Here is a 20,936-nt window from a genome sequence, read left to right on the forward strand (position 1 = left end):
AAAGTACACGTCATACGTATATAAATTTATTAATAACAGCAAAAATTTACAGTTAATATCATTTTGACAATACATATGTCAGTATTTAAAAGTAAAAATACTTTAAAATATTTATTTTTTTTAAATTAGTTAACATTATATTTTATAATTTATAATGCATTGAATTTTTATTAATTGCAAATATGTTTCTACTGATTGAAATTTTATATCAAAATACACACACACACACACACACACACACACACACACAAATGATTGTATTGTTTTAATTAAATTAATTAATTTTCAAACATGTATATCAAAAATTACAATAAAAAAACTTTTATTATTTAAAAGTTAATTTAATTAATATTCTTATTTAAAAAAAATATATATATTAAAGAAACATGAATTTATACAGTAAATGATAAAATTCAAATATTGAAATAAATTAATTAAACAATATTTATATTTCAATCATATTTTGTTTAAAATTTAAAAAAAATTGATTAATAAACATGTTAATTTTTAAATAATTATATTTTATGCAGGTATATAAACTCATTATACATTAGTGATTATGTTTTTTTTCCACACAAAATAACTTTATCACAAGTTTTACACATACATAAAAAACTATAAAAATAATAATTTTTTTTAAGTCACTAAATGATTAACAAGTTTTTTTTATGTAGTATAAGACAATCATTTTAACATAACTTTTTTTGTTGTATCGATTAGTTATGAAAATCACAAATATTCAAAATATGTGTTTAAATAGATAAGATTTTTTTTTTAATTTAATGATTTGAAAACCGATACTAAATATTAGTATCATTTTTATGTTTTGTTTCTCTCGTAAACCAAACCGAAACCCATAAATAACCGATTTTTTTTTTTTAAATCAGTAAATATCATAAAAATTAATTAAAAGGTATTGAATATACCTATTTATATATAAAAATTATATAACTATTTTGCATATGATTAACAAATAAAATCAACAATATAAATTGCACACTTTATTTATTTATTTATTGCAAACTATACTTGAAATACAATATTTATTTGTTTTTTACAAATATATATATATTAATAATAAAACATTTAAACCGTGCAAAACTCAGCTTTAATATTAGCCGACCGTTTATCATGTTATTTGTCCCAAACAAATAAGTTTTATTTATGATAATTATTTATTTTTGGGTGCATTGGGGACTATGCAGAAAAATAATAACTTGTACTCAATGTACTTAAAAATTTTTTTAAAAAAACATCATTAAAAAACTTTTTAATAGTTTAACATTCAGTAGTAGTACATAATGTACTGTACATTATAATTATAACACATAGAGAAAAAAAAGTTGTTTATATAAATTTAAAGTTAAACACACTGTACTAATAATCAGTACAGTTTAGTACAATGTGTACAACAAAATTATTTGTAGTTTTGATTTGCTGTTGAAATTTATGATAATTATGATATCATAATAAATTTAAAAAAAATAATTTAATTATATTTCAATGCTATCATCAATTTTGTCATCAATTTTCTAGAACCCTATAATACTATTAGTCTATAGAATATATTGTCGTAAATTATGGTTCAAAACACAAAAAAAAAAGTTATTCACTATTTATACAACAGTATTGTCGATCAAGTGATGTAATGCTATAGCAAATCACGAGTCAAAATCTATCGATGCGTTAGACAAATGTGTATAAAGTATTTGAGTCCTTAAACGTTGTTTTTAAAAGGTATTAGTTATTAAAGTGACTCTCAATTCAATTCAGTACTGTTTATGACACACAACATAACACAACACAATAATAACAATAATAAATACTAAACACTATATGTGTTTGTGTGTTGTTTTATAATCACTTTTATTTAATTTAATAGAAAAATCATTTTTTTTAACAAATTTTTGTTTTAAATAGTTTAAAACATTATTATATATTTACAATTGTTATTATGCTTAGTATACTACTTTGATTGTTAAGTAAATTAGTTGTTTTTTTTATTTTTATTATAACTTATAAACAAAATTCATATATAGTTTTTTTTGGTCACAAAATATTCATTTGAAATCATCGGTTGTTTTTGGTTTTTTTCGGTAAGTTTTTTTATTATTATTTAAAAAACTATTTGTTTACATATTATTATTTATATGCATTATAATTGTGTCAAATTTATAAATGTGACATTTTTTATTGCAAATTTATTGCAAATTTTGTTAATGCATATTATTTATATATATAATAAGTATATCTATACATAATATTTTTTAATTATTAAGTAACTATTAATTTAGTTTATATTATTTATTAACTAATCACATGATTTTGATATAACTTGTATATTGTGTAATGCAATATCATATATAATTGTATATCATATTTGCTATCATATTAAATATGATATGCATGCATATATACTGCAGTATATATCATAATATGATTGTTATTTTATTAAGAAATATACTCTATATATATTAAATGATTTTCAATAAAAATTGATATTAAATACATGTATAAATCATAATATAATAATAATAATAATAATAATATAAAACAGACAACGATTTTTTAATATTGAAAGCCATTTTGCCATTGATTTAGCTGTTAATTGCAATATAACAGCAATAATGTGTACTTGAATTTGAATGAATGCTAACTTTTTGATCAAATATAATAATAATAATAATAATAATAATCGTTTTGATTAGCTATTCAAGGCTGACATCAACAACACATTGCGGTAATGTTTCCCATAGGCTTAATGATAATATTTAGTCAGCATTTCAAGCAAAAAAAAATATTAACATTAGACATTACAGCATATACTTAATTGTAGTACAGTATATGATATATATTTAATATAAATTTTTTAATATTAAAAACATTTACATTTTAAGTCTACAACTTGTGTGTGTAGTTGTGGTGGTGCTGTAGTAATAGACTTTGATTATTAATCCTATATTTAATTGCATTTTATTAATTGCCACATATTTAAGTAACATATATATATATATACTGTATATGTATAAAAATAATTTTTGTTATCACTAAAATATATTTATCTCTAATTTTTTTGTGGTTCACTTCAATTAATAGATTTATATCCGTTTTAAAAATTTTAAAACAAAAAAGTTTTGTCAAATTTTTATAAATATTTTTTGTTTACTGTTCATTCAAATATAAATATAGTTTATATACTGTATATATAATATATATTAGCCACTCTATTGAGGAAATTATTAATTATATTATTATTATTCAAATAATTTTTTTAAAAAATACGGTTTGTTTCCGTCAACTTTCACTTGAATTTTTAGATTTTTTGATATAATTTTAAGCCGAAAAATCTGAAACTATTTTTTTTCACTCAAACACAAAATTATTAAAAAAAAAATTGTTTAGTCATTTAAACTTTGGAAAAAAACTAATGAAATTATATTATATTTTTTTTATCCCCATTACAGTTAATTTGTTGATTTAAATAATATTTAAAAAAAGTAATTTATAAACCTATATAAAAAAAATGGATGCGATTCCTACTGAAGAACCTACGGCTCCGGGCTATCTGAGTGCAGTCGACTATTTAATTATATTAAGTCTATTGGGTTTGGCCTCATATTATTGGCTATTTTATCGAAACAAAAATAAAAAATCAGAATTTGATACCTCGTCTATCAAAACGTTTTCAATTGAGCCAACATTAACCCGAAGTGTATCGGAATCTGGATTTATAGCCAAAATGAAGTCCGGCGGCCGAAATGTAGTCGTTTTTTATGGATCTCAAACTGGAACAGCTGAAGAGTTTGCCGCCCGATTGGCTAAAGAGGCTTCTCGTTACAGTATGAAAGCAATGGTTGCCGATCCGGAAGAATGCGATATGGAAGAGTTGGGTAAGATTGTCGAAATTGAGAACCATTTGGCCATATTCTGTATGGCCACTTACGGCGAAGGAGATCCCACCGATAATGCACAAGAGTTTTACGAATGGCTTCAAAACGGTGGCGCAGATCTGACGGGTTTGAAATATGCGGTAAACTATTATTTCTATTTCATGTCAATCATTAAATTAAATGAAGTGTCTGTTTATTTAACTTTTAAATTTTTTTGTTGAATTTGTTTGCATATATACAGGTGTTTGCTTTGGGTAACAAAACCTATGAACACTACAACAAAATGGGTCAATACCTGGATGTCCGACTTGAAGAGCTTGGCGCTACCCGTGTCTATGAGTTGGGAATGGGAGACGACGATGCAAAGTATGTTTTTTGTTTAATGATTCAGAAATATTTGATTTATTTTTAATCAATTTATTAATAATAAAAACAATAGTATTGAAGAAGATTTTATTACTTGGAAAGAAAAATTCTGGGCATCAGTTTGCGAACAGTATGATCTACAGACTGGTGAAGAAGTTAGTAGCCGACAGTATGAGCTTATTGTTCACAATACTGAAGATTTGGCTGAAGACAAAGTATTCAGAGGAGAAGTTACTCGACTTAACTCTTATGCCAATCAAAAAGCGTAAGATTTGTTTTTAAAGAGATATTTTTAATACTTTGAAACAGTGTGTATAAAAAAGTTATATTATTTTTTTATTATTTGCAATTGTTTAGGCCGTTTGACCAGAAAAATCCATTTTTGGCTCCCGTTTCGGTTAACCGAGAACTATACAAAAGTGACCGCTCGTGCCTTCACATTGAGTTAGACCTAACCAACTCTAAGCTGAGGTAAATTGTTTTTTAATGTTTACAATTAAAAAATGTTTTACTATTTTTTGTTGTGTTTACCATTAGATATGAAGCCGGAGATCATGTGGCTGTCTATCCCAAGAATGATACTTCGCTTGTAAATAAAATCGGTGAACTATTGGATATCAATTTGGATACAATTATCTCATTGAAAAACATGGATGAGGACAGTTCGAAAAAACACCCGTTTCCTTGTCCTACATCCTATCGAACGGCACTACAATTTTATACAGATATTACTAGTATTCCGAGGACTCATGTGCTGAAAGAAATATCTGATTACTCCACTAATGAAGAACACAAGACTTTCCTGAAGTTATTGAGTTCATCGACCGAAGAGGGCAGACAACTGTATAATGATTGGGTTATTAAGAACTGTCGCAGTATTGTTCACATACTGGAAGACTTGCCGTCAATTAAGCCACCGTTGGATCATTTGCTTGAATTATTGCCACGTCTTCAGCCGCGATACTATTCAATCTCATCGTCGCCTAAACTCTATAACAATTCGGTTCACATTACAGCTGTTGTCGTTGAATATGAAACTGGAACCGGTCGGGTGACAAAAGGTGTTGCCACCAATTGGCTTAAATCTAAAGAGCCGAGCAATAATGGTCACAAAGTGTTGGTTCCCTGTTTTATTCGTCGCTCACAATTCCGATTGCCGGCTAAACCGCAAACACCGGTCATTATGATAGGACCGGGAACTGGTTTGGCGCCGTTCAGAGGTTTCATTCAGGAACGTCAGCATATAATGAAAAGTGGCAAACCTACTGGTGATACCATTTTGTATTTTGGTTGTCGTAAACAATCTGAAGATTATCTTTATGGCGATGAACTGAAGGCCTATGTCGAGGACAAAACTCTGACCAAACTTTACTGTGCCTTCAGTCGAGATCAGGAACACAAAGTCTATGTCACACATCTGCTCAAACAGAATATGAAAGAGACGTGGAATATAATTGGCCAACAAAATGGACACATCTATATCTGCGGGTATTTATTATTATTATAATTACCGATATTATCATCAATTGCAATGATTTGTATATTTAATTGAAATTAATATTTATTTTTTTTGCATTTCTCAGTGATGCCCGAAATATGGCCCGAGAGGTGAAAGAGATTATCATTGAGACTATTATGACTGAAGACAACAAAAGTCGCGCCGAAGCCGAAAGTTATCTAAAGAAAATGGAGTCACAGCGCAGGTATTCGGCCGATGTTTGGAGTTAAGCGCAAACCAACGGCGCTATCTTAGGGACTAATACTTGAATTTTTTTAATTACTATTTTATTTTTTAAAAATTAGACTTTGTATTATAAAATTTAAGCTATTTTTAATTACATGTTTATCTATCTATATATATATATATATATTTACTTAAATGGATTTTTTTTCGACTAATTATTATCATTACACGATTTAATAATTATCTATTTTTATGATAATAAATTAAAATAAATATTTATATTAAAAAAATATATAAGTTATATATATTTATTATGTATATTTGCATATGATTTGTATTGCACGACAATTGACTTTAATTACTCAAATACAATTTGCGATACAATAATTAGATTATAAGTTATAAATTATAATAATAATTATTATTATTTAAAAAATATTAGTGAAACAATTGTTTATCCTTGAATTTAATATAAAGTTTTTTAAGTCCTTGTTGTGTTTGATTTATCAGTTAATTTATAACAAAATTGCAAATTTCATGAAAGTCACTGATATTATGGTTAAATGCTTTTTAAAAGATTATCTAAAATACAGATTAATTTTTTTTGTTGATTGCTTAATATAAATGACAAATAAAAAGAGTATATAATAATAATATTATTTGACAGTAAGATATATAGCCTAACAATAGTTTATGTAAATGATTTGTCGGAAATTATTTTGACAATTAGACAAATAATACGAAAACTAGATATAAATTATAGATTACAGGTAATTGAAAAATGTTATGTTAGGTAATTTTTTTTAACAAATAACAATAATATTAAATTTTTTATTTAAGATTACATTTTTTTAATCTTATGTTATTTTACTAAATCATCATTAAGTATTAAAAATTTCAAATATTTATTTAAAAAATAGTCTTATATTAATTTTCTTAAAAATTATCTAAATTTGTGTATAATTCTATGAAATTTCGAGAACATATATTTTGCTAGCTAATGTCTAGAAAAAATTGCTATCATTTTTTAAAAAAATAAAATACTCATTGCTTATTATTAACCATTACAATACAAAAAAAAATTGTTGGAAATTTTTAAATTTTATTATTAAGGAAATATTTGTTGCTTAACTATCTAAATAATCTACTAATTATTGTCATCATATAATAAAATTATTATTATTATTTTATATTATATATTGTTTTTTAAGAGAGAGAGAGAGAGAGAGAGAGAGAGAGAGGTACTGCCCAATTGCTATTTGTCATTAAAATTGCTAATTCATAAGCAATGATAAATTAAAATTTGCAAATTATAAAACATACGCCAACATTATTTACGTCAAATATAGTTAAAATTTAATTTATATATTTTTAAAAAAATTATATTTCATGTTTGATCACAATTTTCTTTTGTCTGTGTGAATCACACATTAATGTCAAATAATAATATGTTTTATTATTTTGGAGACGAACTACTAAAATATTTAAATTAAATTAAGAAAATAATAATAAAAATATTTATGAAAAAAAGTTGAATGCATTTCTTTAAAAAGTCAAACAACTTTAACAATGAATAATAATAATAATACTATAAAATATATATACAATTTATTAAAATTTTTTATAATACAATAGCTTGAATGCGAAACAACAATAATACTAACAAATAAAATAAAATAAATGAGAAAATTTTTGCTAATTTTATACAATATATTTTTCACACCAATAGGTTTGTCCCAATGTATATAAAGCATTATAGACATGAAAATCGTGTAAAAAGTTTGCAATTGAAATTAGTTTAGACTCGTGTAGAATAGTTGAGACCTCCTCGTCCCACACTCGGCACTGGTATCCTAACCTAACAAACAAACTAATAGCTCATACATAATAAAACAACAATTTGTGTTCTAATTTACTACATAAGGAGTTTTGCATCCAAGAGTGAGAGCCTCCAAAAACCCACTCATCGATAGAGTATAGGAAGAGAGAGAGAGAGAGAGAGAGAAAGAGAGAGAAAGAGAGAAAGCAATGAAATGAAAAATAACTTTATTTTGGAGGAAAACATATAGAGAACTGTTTGGTTAGGTTTGTTGTTCAGGTGTTTACGCAATACCTGATTACTAGTCGACTGACTGACAGACTAACTAAAAAAAACTAAAACTCAATGAATGGCATGAATGGACTCTAAAACTTGTTTGCCATGAATTTTATTGAATGTCTTAACCATTTATGGCTTTCTCTCTCTCTCTCTCTCTCTCTCTCTGAATGTGTGTGTGTGTGTGTGGTGTTTGTAATATACGCCGTCTTTTACATAATATATTTGGGTTTTCAAAAAACAAACTAATAATCAAAATCAAAGCCAAAACCATAGCGTAGGAGAGATAGAGAGAGACTATGTATGAGTCGTTTTTTGATAGGAATAGGCGTTTAAAATAAATGTTCAAAAAATATTTTGTCCGAAAAGTGTGTACTTTTTGCATTGCAATTCAATTTTTATGATTGCATTGTATATATGAAAACTTGACAATCAATTAGTTTTTTAATCTCATCTCTTCTACTACTCTATAGTGTAGTGCGAAAAGTGTAGTGTTTTTTGTTAGTTAACAAAATAAAACAAAAATCCTTTATTTAGGAGATAAATCTGTTTGAATTTTCGCTTAATTGTGCCAACAATTAACCGATTAAATGGATGATCAAAGTGTTAAAAGCAATGGATCCAAAAAAAGAGTGGTCACCACTAAAAGTACTTCCGTTATTCCCGTATGTTATTCAGTATTTTATTATTTTATTATTTTATTATTTTATTATATATATATTAAAATAAAAATTATTAATAGTTTTAGAAACTCTAAAATAATTTTAAAAATTGAATATTTTTTTAAATATTAAGTAATGTTTATGATTTAATATTTATTAAGTGAAGTAATATTTATTATAAATTTATCTACAAAAAAATGTTAAACATAATTACAATTATTATTAAATAAATTTATAGTAGTAATTCAATTAATTTTAGATTTAATTTATATTTATAATTTATATAGTATATCTGAATATAAAAATTTAATAAATAAATATATATATTTAAAAAAAATTAAAGTATCTTGAGTAAATTTATTAAAATAAATAATATACAGTATTATATAATCAAACAAAAATTCCATATATTTCGTTAAATATTAAAATTGAGGACAAATTTATACAATGAATTAATATATAATGGGATCTCGTAAGCATTTTTTAAATAAAAATAAAATATATTATTTTGCATATAATTGTAATGTAATTTAACAATACAGGTATAAAATACATTAAAAGCCCATAAGTGTATTGACTTAATTACGAAAAAGTTTTTTTTGTTTTATTATTTTTTAGGTGAATAGCAATGCATTAACAGCTGCCAAACAAGGTTTGATTAATTTTACATTTTTATCAAATAAATTTTTTTCAATAATAACATTGTAGTAATAATAATATTATTATTATTATTGATTGATAAATATATTAAATAAGTATCATTTTATTACTTAGTTAATTACAATAACTACAAAAAACACTATTTTCCCATAATCATTTAATTACGTTTATATAAAAATCATGTGTTAAATCATTGTTTAATCATCATTTAGCTATAAATTATCAATATTATCCATTAAAACAATTAAGTATAATAAAAATCTTTGACGTTTGTGCTTATTATTTAAAAAAAACATTGACATATTGACATTAGCAATATTATTATTATTATTACAATATTATTCAAATAGGTTATAAATTAGTAAATATATATAAAAAATGTTAATTAAATTACTATCGATTTTTATTTTATTAATTATTATTTATATTATATTTTTTAAAAATATTAAGTTTTAGTTTACAAAAATATATAATTGAAAATTTAAAACACACATAAAAATAGGTTATAAAAATATATTGAATATAAAATTAAATTGTTTATGATATTAAATATTTATAACAAAAATCATATAGATGTTAATGGGAGTAAAAATTGTGGGCACAAAAATATTTTTTTAGATACTATAGATAAAAGAGTATATCTATCGATAAATTAAATTATATGTTATTGAATTTGTCGAACAATACTAACAAAAAAATTTCAATTAATTTAACAAAAAAATTCAATTAATTTAAGAAATAATTTATTTTTAGATGATTAGCAGTTAGTAAACTATTAGGTTTAGAAAAACAAATTACTATAAAAATTATTATTATTTCAAAAAAAAATCTAACTATAGAGGAGTGGACTACATCTCGAAAGGTTGTCAACCATAAGACACGACAGGTTGAGACCAGAGTCCAGAGACAGATCATTATGGAAGACGGAAAAGTTATTGCAGACAGCGGTCCACAAGTGACCACAAAGACTAAAGAGGATCAGAAACAGGAAGAGTCAGAGCATTCAAATCATAAGAATACTGGCGATACAGACACACCACCGGCACCGGGCTATAAAGCAGTGCCCGGCGGTAATCAAGTGGTCAGCGAAAAGACTGAAACACATAATTCGAGTCGAGAGGCAAAAGAAGAAAACATTCAATACCACGACGAAAGCTATAAAGAGCTGTCCGGCTATGATATTCATCGGAAGGCATTGCAGGCGCCAAACGAGTTGATCCAATTGGACTCAGACGACTCACCTAACCGATCAAAAGGCAAACTCGTTCACTATTCGAGTAAATCAAATAAAATTAACGATTGCGAAGAAGTAAAGGAAACATCACGCGTTGGAAGAGATGGTAATGTTGTCACTGAAACCACTCGTACTCATCATCACGAAGAGTTCAACGACGACGAAGTTCCCGAAGAAGGTCAGGAACAGCTCAAAGCGTTGCCGGCGGCGACAACTGAGACGACCAGAAATATTGAACATTTGAAAGACTATGAACACGGTTTTGATAACTTCTCGAGAGCTATGAATCAGCAAAATATTAGATCAATTGAAAACAAAAAGACTGATCGGTATTTTGTTTTTAATTATAAGTTTAAATTGTATTTTAATAGTAATAACAATTTAATTGATCAGATGGTTGGACGACCACTTTGGCAGCAGTGATGAGAGCGATATTGTCGAGACATCCAACACAAGAACCGGAAAGAATGTCATTAATGTTAGCCGAACCGGTCGGACATCGACACCGCTGTCGACCTACTCTAGAGATTATCCATCCATCGATAGAACAAGAAGTCGGACACAACATCAGCGGACATCAAAAATGGACCAAAAGTACAGTACAAGTGCTAACTATTATGCGAAGGATTTGCGATCAAGAACTCCGTCGCCGACTCACGACTACTATAGACCACAATCTCAGATGAAAGGCGACGCCTCAGTTCAGGCATCACTTTCTGATGTATTTATTATTATTTTTTTATTTTTAGACATAATTTTAATTAAATAGATATTATTATTACTACTACTACTACTAATAATAATATGTTATTTACAAATTCATAGGATGAGGACAGGGCTAATGATTTTAGGACAACCATCGAGAAGAGAGATCTGAGTAGCAGTCGTCGAGTCGACTCAAGATCTGAAACGCCGAACCGTCCGCCGGAAAAGACTTTCTATTTCGGTGACGATAATCATCAGCGAAGAGAGATGCGAAGTGATAGACAGGTTATTGAAGAGTATATTAGAAAAAAGAAGAGTCAACCGATGAATACGTCTTCGGATAGCGAATCCAAACGAAAGAGTGATTACAATAATAATGAGTGGAATAGAGATACTACGGGTTATGTGTCGGCAAATGTCGAGTCCAATGTTAAATCCACTGTCAATAACAAAGTGGTCACCGATTCGTCAACAAAGGAAAACTTTGAAAAAAGTTTCAAAGATTGGGATGAAGTCGAAACAAATCTCAATAGATTCATGGATTGGGATAAACATTATAAAGTAAATTGATTTTTCAATTTTAGTTTAAAAAAAAAATTAATTTACCATAATTTAGGGTTTATTTATAGTAAAACTTTTCAATAAATAAAAATTAATTTCTTTTTTTAAAACTTTCATTACTATAGAGTGTAAAATCAAGTGAAGAGAAACCCTATTGGAGTTCAGAACCGAAATCAAGCGGCGAATACATTCATCCGGTGATCCAACGCGAACCCGACGACTACTACTCATCCATAAGAAAGGATCCGATGTCCAGACAGCGAAACTTTGACTCTTATGTGTCGCCGCCGCCGCTCTATTCAAATAACACTACATCGGATTACAAATACAAGTCATACAGTCCTCCGTCATCGCCGATCGGCGGCGTTAGCGGCGGTACGTGGACTAAGTCCAAGGCGCGGACACATTCGCCGTTGTACAGGTCGTCCTCACCGACCGGCGATAGCTTTCCTAGATTTAGTCCGCTCTCAACAAATGCGCTACAAATAAAAAATTTTACCGAAGCCTATAGTAATGGTCGAAAACATTCATAAATAATAATAATAATTAATTAATTAATTACTAATTATATCATCAAATGGTTTAGAATTGTTGAAATTGATTTCCTTCCCCTTTCCTCTCCCCCTTCATAACTAAAAAAAACTCAATTTTTAACTTATTATTTTTATTTGTGTTGTTTTTTTTTTAAAAAAAAGTCAGTATAATTTTTTTTAATTGTATTTAATTTAAATTACTAATTGATATTATACTATAATAGTTTAGCAAAAAAAAACATGTGCCAAAATTTTTTTAATTACGGTAATTGACAATAGAGAAATAATGAACAAAAAATTAATAAATCTAACAATTAATTAAAAAAATAACTAAATATGTGTGTAATAATTAAAGTAATAAAATTATAATAATAATACTTAACTAAAATTTATAAATGATTTTTTTCAATATAATTTTTTTTATCATTTTGTTGACTATTAGTTAAAACATTAGTTTCATCGACTAACAACACAATTGATCCATTGATTTAAGTAAATGTTTTTTTTATAAAACTAATGGTTGGTGCTCAATATTTTTTAAAAATCAATTATTAAAAAATTAATATTTCAAAATAAATTAAAAAATAAGTGATATTTTTACTATTATTAAGTAAAAAATAAAGTGCAATTAAAATAGTTTGTAAAAAATAGTTTTATTATTATATTCTGGTTTCTGTGTGTTTAACAAATAAAGATTTTTCAATGAATTTATAACAGAATAATTGTACTGAATATTTGAATAAATGAGATATAAGAAAATTAATTCATTGTATTATTTGACTTTAATTTTTTTCCCTAATTATTTCAAATTGATATTAAAATAATAATCATTATAATTAATAAGTTATATATTTATATATTATATAATTATAAGTACTTTACAGTATATGCCTATTAGGTAAGTTAAATTTTAAGGCATATACGTTAAAATGATACAATAGTTTGTATTTAATTAAATAACAATATTTCAATATTCTTCAATATATTAAAAATAATATCTATATACTGTATATATTGATAAATTATCGTTGATATAATTTACCAATATAAAATGGCGCATTTTATACACATAAAAATAAGATATCATATTATTTTTTGAACATTTTGTTTGATAATGTATTTTGTTTTGTAATATAATGTATTTGTTTGACTAAATTGGTAGTTGAAAATAATTATTAAAAATAAAATTACGATAATGGTTAAGATTTAAAAATATGAACCACTCGACTGACATATTGTCGACAAATTGGACACTCGCTGAGCCGTTTACCACAGTTTGTACACGAGATCATGTGTCCACATTCTGGACAATTAAAAATAAATTATACAAAAATATTAATTAGTAATCAATTATAGCTAATTATGGTCATTAAAAATCATACCTAAAAGCACACAATCAATGGCCAATTCCATGCAAATCTTACAGAGATTATCATCGGGAATGTCATCGACATCTGAATTTTAAAGACAAAATAATAACAATTTAAAACAAAATCGATAAGCAGTTCATAAAAAAACAATAAAAAATTATAAATTAAATTCAATACTTTGAGAATTAGTCTGTTGTCTATCATTCCAAAGACGTTCAACTTTATTGAACAGTTCTTCCTTTTCGACACAACCCTTATAATCGATGAAATTTCGGGTCAAAATCAACTTTAGTTGTTTAACACTCAAGTCTTTAAGTTGATCCATACTTTTGATGTCATCGATATTGAAATAACTATTTGGATTGTCCGCTATTGACTCTGATTTACCATTAGAAACGTTCGGTTCATTATTAGTATCACTATTTGATTCACTGCTCGTCGGGAGAGGATTGCTATAACTATCACCCGAATCAGTCGACTGATGGCCATCGGGTAAGACCATATCCGGTTGTCGTGTTTGCGGCTGATTATGACTTTGATTTATATTATTATTAGTAGTAGTATCATCTCTGCTATCACCACCGGATCTATGATTATCGAAACGTCTTAAATAATCGTTGGTTTCTGAGGTATTTGCTGATTGAGGCGAAAATCTTTGAAGTATTAGATCCACGAGTTCTCGCTTTTCCTGTCAATTTCAAGACACCAATCCGTTTAGAGGTCTGTTTTTTAATTAAAAAAATAAATAAAATAATACTTACGTTACACATCTGCGGCTGTACACGTCTTGAGGCTAAAAACCATTTCAGATCGCGAACTCTTAAGCCATTCAACGCATTCCTGTCCATTGGTATGGCATTGAAAACGACACATCTTTTGCAATGATTTTTACGATCAGCGGCCGACTCTTTGTTCAGACATTGACTGCAAAAATCCATATTACAGTCAAAGCACGTCCGCTATTAAATAATTGACAATCAATTAAACAGAAAGTAATGAATTGTTAAAAAAAACAATCAATGAATTCAATGCAATCCATTATATAATGTCAACAAACTCTTTGGGACCAAACAAATGATAGGACTAATTAATATGTCTGAACACGGATTTCATGTCATTTTTTTTAATGTATTCAATGCTATCATATATGACTGAATCAAACTTATTATTACGGGTAAGTAATACTTGATATTATGGTAATCACATCTCTCTCTCTCTCAACTCATTTCAACAAATCTGTTGAATCTAATCTAATGGTAAATATATCTGCAATTTGTTAACTATTTTTTTATTGCAGAGATCAATGGGATAATTGATGTCTTACCCAATTTAAACAACAACAAAAAAATCAAGTGATGGTGGGATCAACCAAATCATAGTATGTTTGGTATAAACCCCAATCAACCAACTGATCCCAATTGGGGGGTTTGTGTTATCTACCTTTCTCTTGAAGACTGTAAACTTGACGCCACAGCTCTGGCATGCGATGTCTTTGACACGATTTGTCTGCTGCTGTTGTTGTTGTTGGCAATTACCGCCACCGCCGCTGACGCCACCACCCGTTGCCGATGCCATAAATTGTTCAAAATTGTTGACCAATTTTCTTGGATTCAATGATTCGCCAATTGAATTGAAATCAATGTTCAGCGACGGAAAGTCGACATTAATACCTGAGCTCTGATTGTTATTATTATTATTATTATTATTATTCTGGTGTCTGGCAGTCATTGTTTCCGATGACTATCCAAACTATGCAAATGATAGGTGCAATCACTACTGTAGTGTTGTGTGTGTTGACAGCAATTTTGTTGTATTATTGTTGTGATAATATTAATGATAATAAAAATTTATAATAAAATTATTGCACAGATTTTGTTTTTATTTCAACAGTAAGTATCAAACAAAAAAAAACATTAATAGTTTAGTATTATATGTATTGACAGTATATTGTATGACGTTATATATCATACTTGCTATTCATATATAAATTTAATGTATTATTTGATTCAACAATTCAATAGTGAAATACATTTTATTTTTATTATTTATTACTTCATGTATTATACAGTACTGTATAGTCTATTATACTGTATTACAACTTTAACCTTAAACACAGTGCTAATAGTTGTATATACAGTACTGTAGTTTAATATATTGTGTGTTTAATAGAGTCGTGCGGTTTAGTTGTTTAGAGTCTAAACTTTATTATAAAAGAGAGATATAATACTGTACTATAAAAAATATATTACACAGTAATACACATAGAGTAGAGCTGGAAATCCGGTTCGGTTAGTTAGTCAGAGATTTTTTTGCAATTTTTATTTTAATAGATATAATTATCAATACTATAATTTTTGTTATTGTAATTTTTCTAATATAATAATAATTGGTTTTTAAATATTATACTATATATATATATATAAATAGATAAATGTAATTTAATTTTTAAATAAATTTTGTACCAAACTTTTACAACTATAATATGTAGATTTTATTGTGTATTACAATTTATATTATCATATTTAAAATTTAACCATTGCACTAAAAAAAGATTATTTTTATTAATTATGTATAATATATATATATATATATATATATTCAATTATGGTTTGGGTATTTTTTTTGTTGGTTACAAATTTACATAACTAAACCCCTATTTTGTTTTTTAAAAGCATATGTACTTCAAATTGTTTTTTGCATTGTTTGCTAAATTATTTCCTTATGTTTTGCTAATTATATAAATTTCTGGAAAATACTAGTAATATGTTTAGTATAAATAAATAAATTAATTAATTAAATCAAAACTGATTATTTTCAAGTGTCATATATCAGATATAACTTTTAATTTGACTCAATATTATAACAAATACAGTATAATTGCCGACACATTGAGTAAAAATTATAAAAAATAGTTTTTAAAAAAATGAACTATAAATACATTTTTACTAATTTTACTTTTAGTACATTTTTTAATAGTTAACTTTCCATATGATTACTTAAATGACTCATTTATTTGATATCAATATGAGATAAGTAATAAGTCAATAGACATTAATAGTTTTATTATTAGTTTTTTTTAAAGTTAGTAACAATAAAGTTGACTAAAAAAAGTTATTTTCTAATAATAATTTTATATATAATATAATATATTATTTATATAATATATAAAAATACTGATGATTTAATTGTGTGTGTAATATGAAATCAATAGGAAAATTCAATTATACTAATTAATTAAATATAATGTATTAGACAATGTATGAAAAAAATGTAATAAAAATTTACACTACCTCATTTTTTATTAAATATATTTTTTTACATTAAATTTTATAACTTTTATTATTTTTATATTCATTTATTACATAATAATAAAATATTGTAAAATATACGTATGTTATAACAAAAAAATTATTAAATAACAAATATATTATTTATTTAAAACTAAATTAAATAAAAAGGCGTTTAGTTAAAGTCAATATGTAATTTGACACTGATCAAATACATAAACAACTTAAAAATTATTTTTTTTAATTATTGTATATAACTTTTATTTCTGATGAATTTATTTCGTTAAAAAAAATAAAATTCATTTAATTACACGTTTAAATAATTTAATAGAAACACTAGAGAGAAAAAAAATTAATAAACATATTTAATGAAAAATAAAATAACGTTAAGTCAACAAAATATTTAATTTTTTATTAAATAAATTTATTATTTTAATAAAAACAAAATTAATTACTTATAATTTATAAGTTATAACACTTTATGATATACAGGTATATTGTATATACTTTTAAAAATTGCATACAAATGTGTATTACGTTATATACAACACATATTATACCCCGAAAATAATAATTAGATAACTATTTTAAAATTAATAAAACTAATTAAAATAATTGTCCACTTTTTTTGTCGGTCACAATAACCGTCGTAATTACCGATTGATTGAACAGAAAAAAAATATTTATCCAAACAATAGCCGAGAGAGACATCTAGTGATTAGACATCAGTCAGAGTCGAGACAATCGTATGAAAGCATTGAAAGCGTGTTTCACATCAAGTGTTTGATTGAAAATATAATAATACATTCAAAATAAAACTTTTTCAAAACCAGTGGTCACTAATAAATTAAAAGCCGATAACCCGAACCACACAACCGAACACAATGTCAGCCATTCATTCGTTGAACCCGAAGGCAGAGGTTGCCCGACATCAGCAGGCATTGGCCGTCAACATCAGCGGTGCCAAAGGTCTACAAGAAGTGTTGAAAACCAATTTGGGACCAAAAGGCACAATGAAAATGTCGGTTTTTGAAGACCACATCCCATATATATGGATACTAATTGATTAAATTATGTCTTTATTATTGTCATCAACTAATAGGTTGGTCAGCGGCGGCGGCGATATTAAGATAACAAAAGACGGAAATGTTTTGCTACACGAAATGGTAAGTCTTTGTTAATAAAAAAAACATTGCAATGGGTGTCACCTAAAAAAAAAATCTGATGATTCAATTGATGCGACAATTATTTATTTGTCAAATGTTTTTTTGATTAATTAATTTTGATGTTGTTGTTGGTGACAACATATTGATTTAATTGATCCATTAAACAACAAAAAAATGTCTTTAAATTTCGACAGCAAATACAACATCCGACAGCATCGCTAATAGCCAAGGCGTCGACCGCACAGAACGATGAGACCGGTGACGGAACCACTTCGACAGTACTACTTATCGGCGAACTTCTCAAACAGGCTGAGCTACATATCAGTGATGTAATCAATCACAACTGATTTAACTGAAGAGTTGATAATTTAAACTATTTTTGTTGTTGTTTTGTCGCAGGGATTACATCCACGAGTTGTCGCCGATGGCTATGATTTGTCCCGAAAGAAGGCCTTAGAAGTGTTGAACGCCATCAAAGTTGAACACAAAGAAGTGGATCGCAGTGTTTTGCTTAACGTCGCCAAGACGTCCATCCGAACCAAACTGACTCACAAATTCTCCGATCATTTAGCAGAGATCTGTGTGGACGCCATACTGGCCATCAAACAGGACAAAAAACCGCTTGATTTGTTTATGATTGAGATCCAAGAGATGCAACACAAGTCTCTTGAAGACACAAGTCTTATCAAAGGTTTGGTCTTAGATCACGGCGCCAGACATCCAGATATGAAAAAACACGTAAAGAATGCTTATGTTCTTGTAATGAATGTATCGCTTGAATACGAAAAGACGTAAGAATTGATTGTAACAAAAACCTGATATAATATGAACTGATATAACGTTATCTATCGATCTTTACTAATCTGAATGACAGGACAGTCCATTCGGGATTCTTCTACAAGACGGCTGAGGAAAGGGAACGACTGGTTGACGCCGAAAGAAAGTTTATCGACGATAGAGTGACAAAGATTATTGAGCTAAAGAACAAAGTTTGCGGCGACGACAAGGAGAAGAACTTTGTGGTTATCAATCAACAGGGAATTGATCCGATTTCGTTGGACAGTCTGGCCCGAGCCGGCATTGTTGCACTCAGACGAGCCAAACGACGAAATATGGAGCGCCTGAGTCTCGCGTGCGGCGGTTTTCCGATGAACTCATTGGATGAGTTGACTGCCGAATGTCTTGGTTATGCCGGCCAAGTCTATGAGCATACATTGGGTGAGGAAAGGTATACGTTTGTCGAGGACCTGAAGAATCCATTGTCGGTGACAATACTGATTAAGGGACCGAACAAGTATTCGATAGTTCAGGTAAAAGACGCCATTCACGATGGTCTGAGAGCCATCAAGAATGTGTTCGACGACAAGTCTGTCGTTCCCGGCGCCGGTGCATTCGAGGTCGCTCTTTATTCGGCACTTATTGATTATAAAAAAGAAGTGAAAGGAAAAGCCCAGTTGGGTGTACAGGCCTTTGCCGACGCCTTACTGGTCATACCGAAGACATTGGCCTTCAATGCCGGCTTTGATCAACAGGACGTCATTATTAAGTTGTTGAACGAATATCACGCAACCAGACAGCCGGTCGGCGTTGACCTAAACACTGGCGAAGCAATCAATCCGTTGGATTTGGGTATTCTCGACAACTATAAAGTGAAGCGACAGCTCATCAATTCGTGGTAAGTAAACAAACAAACTAACAATTCATTCATTTATTTTTGTTATCGATATGTTTGAACTAAATTTTTGTTTAAACTCTATTTATCTCGTTTAGTACAACCATTGCTTGCAATCTATTATTAGTCGATGAGATTATGAGAGCTGGACTCACATCACTTAAAGGCGACAGAAATTGAAGTTAATATTTAAAATCAAAGATTTTTTTTTAATAAATTAATAAATGGTTTTTAACACACTATTAATTATAAACAAGGCAATTTTTTGTAATTTGTTTAAATATACTTATTATTAATATTTTTTATTTAATTAATTATAATCATATTTACATTAAAAACACAAAAAAGTACACAATTTGTGAGCGATTTGTCATTTTTTGTTTGTTTTGTTTAATTTAAATTTAATAATAGATCCAAAACCTGAAAAATAAAAAGAGTTATAACTGATTGCACCGATTTGTTGAAAAAAAACAATTTGAAATTTTTTGTTTTGTTTTTTTAAAATATATTTTTTTTGCTTAAATAAAAGCTAACAATAATGAAATATATATTTTTCTTGAATTGATTTTTTACACATAATAATTATATATATATTTTTCAATCATTCATTGATAATAATAAGAGATCTTTTTTCAAAATATATAGAAAAATCATATATTTTTTGTTTGGTTGGTTGGTTGCCATTGAAGGCACTGCTAAGAAAAAGATGTGATTTTTTGTTTATTTATTAAGTTTAATAAAAAGTAAATAACTTTTATATATATATGTATATCTCTCATGTTTTCTCATTTGTTTTTTCTTTTAAATATTTCAATATGTGATGTATATGTGAGCGTAGCGTCTATTTTCTTGAAACAATTTTTTGTTGTTTTTTTTGATGGGCAGTGAAATCCAAATCGATATTATTTATATATATATATTTATATATATTGTTTGTTTAGACGACAAAACATTGAATTAATTAATAGTCACATAATTAATAATAATATAATCATTTCTTTTCTTTTTTACATTACATTGAATATCACAGTATTTGTCATAATTTTTTGTT

General features: G+C 27.1%; 4 protein-coding genes across 4 annotated transcripts; 3 read left to right on the forward strand and 1 right to left on the reverse strand.

The window, feature by feature from the left end:
- Nucleotides 1-1,718: 1,718 nt before the first annotated feature.
- On the forward strand, nt 1,719-6,146 carry LOC128963971 (NADPH--cytochrome P450 reductase-like). The gene is made up of 7 exons (XM_054310524.1): nt 1,719-2,096; nt 3,465-4,030; nt 4,132-4,256; nt 4,330-4,521; nt 4,614-4,727; nt 4,794-5,744; nt 5,840-6,146. Exons 2-7 carry the CDS (start codon nt 3,524-3,526, stop codon nt 5,982-5,984), a joined length of 2,034 nt encoding a protein of 677 aa, XP_054166499.1. The 5' UTR covers nt 1,719-2,096; nt 3,465-3,523; the 3' UTR covers nt 5,985-6,146.
- Nucleotides 6,147-8,219: 2,073 nt separating this feature from the next.
- Nucleotides 8,220-12,457, forward strand: LOC128963865 (uncharacterized). The gene is made up of 6 exons (XM_054310390.1): nt 8,220-8,700; nt 9,316-9,349; nt 10,197-10,920; nt 10,985-11,312; nt 11,417-11,857; nt 11,983-12,457. The coding sequence occupies exons 1-6, from the start codon at nt 8,626-8,628 to the stop codon at nt 12,388-12,390; spliced, it is 2,010 nt and encodes a 669-aa protein (XP_054166365.1). The 5' UTR covers nt 8,220-8,625; the 3' UTR covers nt 12,391-12,457.
- A 907-nt stretch (nt 12,458-13,364) lies between these two features.
- On the reverse strand, nt 13,365-15,894 carry LOC128963878 (E3 ubiquitin-protein ligase RNF34-like). The gene is made up of 5 exons (XM_054310410.1): nt 15,201-15,894; nt 14,522-14,719; nt 13,938-14,448; nt 13,773-13,844; nt 13,365-13,693 (listed from the first exon to the last, which is right to left on the reverse strand). The coding sequence occupies exons 1-5, from the start codon at nt 15,486-15,488 to the stop codon at nt 13,590-13,592; spliced, it is 1,173 nt and encodes a 390-aa protein (XP_054166385.1). The 5' UTR covers nt 15,489-15,894; the 3' UTR covers nt 13,365-13,589.
- Nucleotides 15,895-17,739: 1,845 nt separating this feature from the next.
- Nucleotides 17,740-20,354, forward strand: LOC128964257 (T-complex protein 1 subunit zeta-like). The gene is made up of 6 exons (XM_054310834.1): nt 17,740-18,068; nt 18,150-18,213; nt 18,408-18,542; nt 18,613-19,004; nt 19,088-19,888; nt 19,984-20,354. The coding sequence occupies exons 1-6, from the start codon at nt 17,932-17,934 to the stop codon at nt 20,063-20,065; spliced, it is 1,611 nt and encodes a 536-aa protein (XP_054166809.1). The 5' UTR covers nt 17,740-17,931; the 3' UTR covers nt 20,066-20,354.
- The last annotated feature ends 582 nt before the right edge of the window (nt 20,355-20,936 follow it).

Source organism: Oppia nitens, unplaced genomic scaffold, assembly GCF_028296485.1.
Source record: "Oppia nitens isolate AA-2021 unplaced genomic scaffold, nextdenovo-longstitch-racon4-pilon3 scaffold8_pilon_pilon_pilon, whole genome shotgun sequence".
Lineage (NCBI taxonomy): Eukaryota > Metazoa > Arthropoda > Arachnida > Sarcoptiformes > Oppiidae > Oppia > Oppia nitens.

Excerpts from the sequence above, each read along its gene's own strand:
- LOC128963865 (XM_054310390.1), top strand. The coding sequence starts at position 8,626 with ATGGATGATCAAAGTGTTAAAAGCAATGGATCCAAAAAAAGAGTGGTC. Across the intron at positions 9,350-10,196 it reads ATTAACAGCTGCCAAACAAG|AGGAGTGGACTACATCTCGA; the intron begins GTTTGATTAATT and ends ATCTAACTATAG. Across the intron at positions 11,858-11,982 it reads ATTGGGATAAACATTATAAA|AGTGTAAAATCAAGTGAAGA; the intron begins GTAAATTGATTT and ends TCATTACTATAG.
- LOC128964257 (XM_054310834.1), top strand. The coding sequence starts at position 17,932 with ATGTCAGCCATTCATTCGTTGAACCCGAAGGCAGAGGTTGCCCGACAT. Across the intron at positions 18,069-18,149 it reads CCAAAAGGCACAATGAAAAT|GTTGGTCAGCGGCGGCGGCG; the intron begins GTCGGTTTTTGA and ends ATCAACTAATAG. Across the intron at positions 19,889-19,983 it reads CGACAGCTCATCAATTCGTG|TACAACCATTGCTTGCAATC; the intron begins GTAAGTAAACAA and ends TATCTCGTTTAG.
- LOC128963878 (XM_054310410.1), bottom strand. The coding sequence starts at position 15,488 with ATGACTGCCAGACACCAGAATAATAATAATAATAATAATAATAACAAT. Across the intron at positions 14,720-15,200 it reads TTACAGTCTTCAAGAGAAAG|CGGACGTGCTTTGACTGTAA; the intron begins GTAGATAACACA and ends ATTATTTAATAG. Across the intron at positions 13,845-13,937 it reads ACAACAGACTAATTCTCAAA|ATGTCGATGACATTCCCGAT; the intron begins GTATTGAATTTA and ends TTTAAAATTCAG.
- LOC128963971 (XM_054310524.1), top strand. The coding sequence starts at position 3,524 with ATGGATGCGATTCCTACTGAAGAACCTACGGCTCCGGGCTATCTGAGT. Across the intron at positions 4,257-4,329 it reads ATGGGAGACGACGATGCAAA|TATTGAAGAAGATTTTATTA; the intron begins GTATGTTTTTTG and ends TAAAAACAATAG. Across the intron at positions 4,728-4,793 it reads CTAACCAACTCTAAGCTGAG|ATATGAAGCCGGAGATCATG; the intron begins GTAAATTGTTTT and ends GTTTACCATTAG.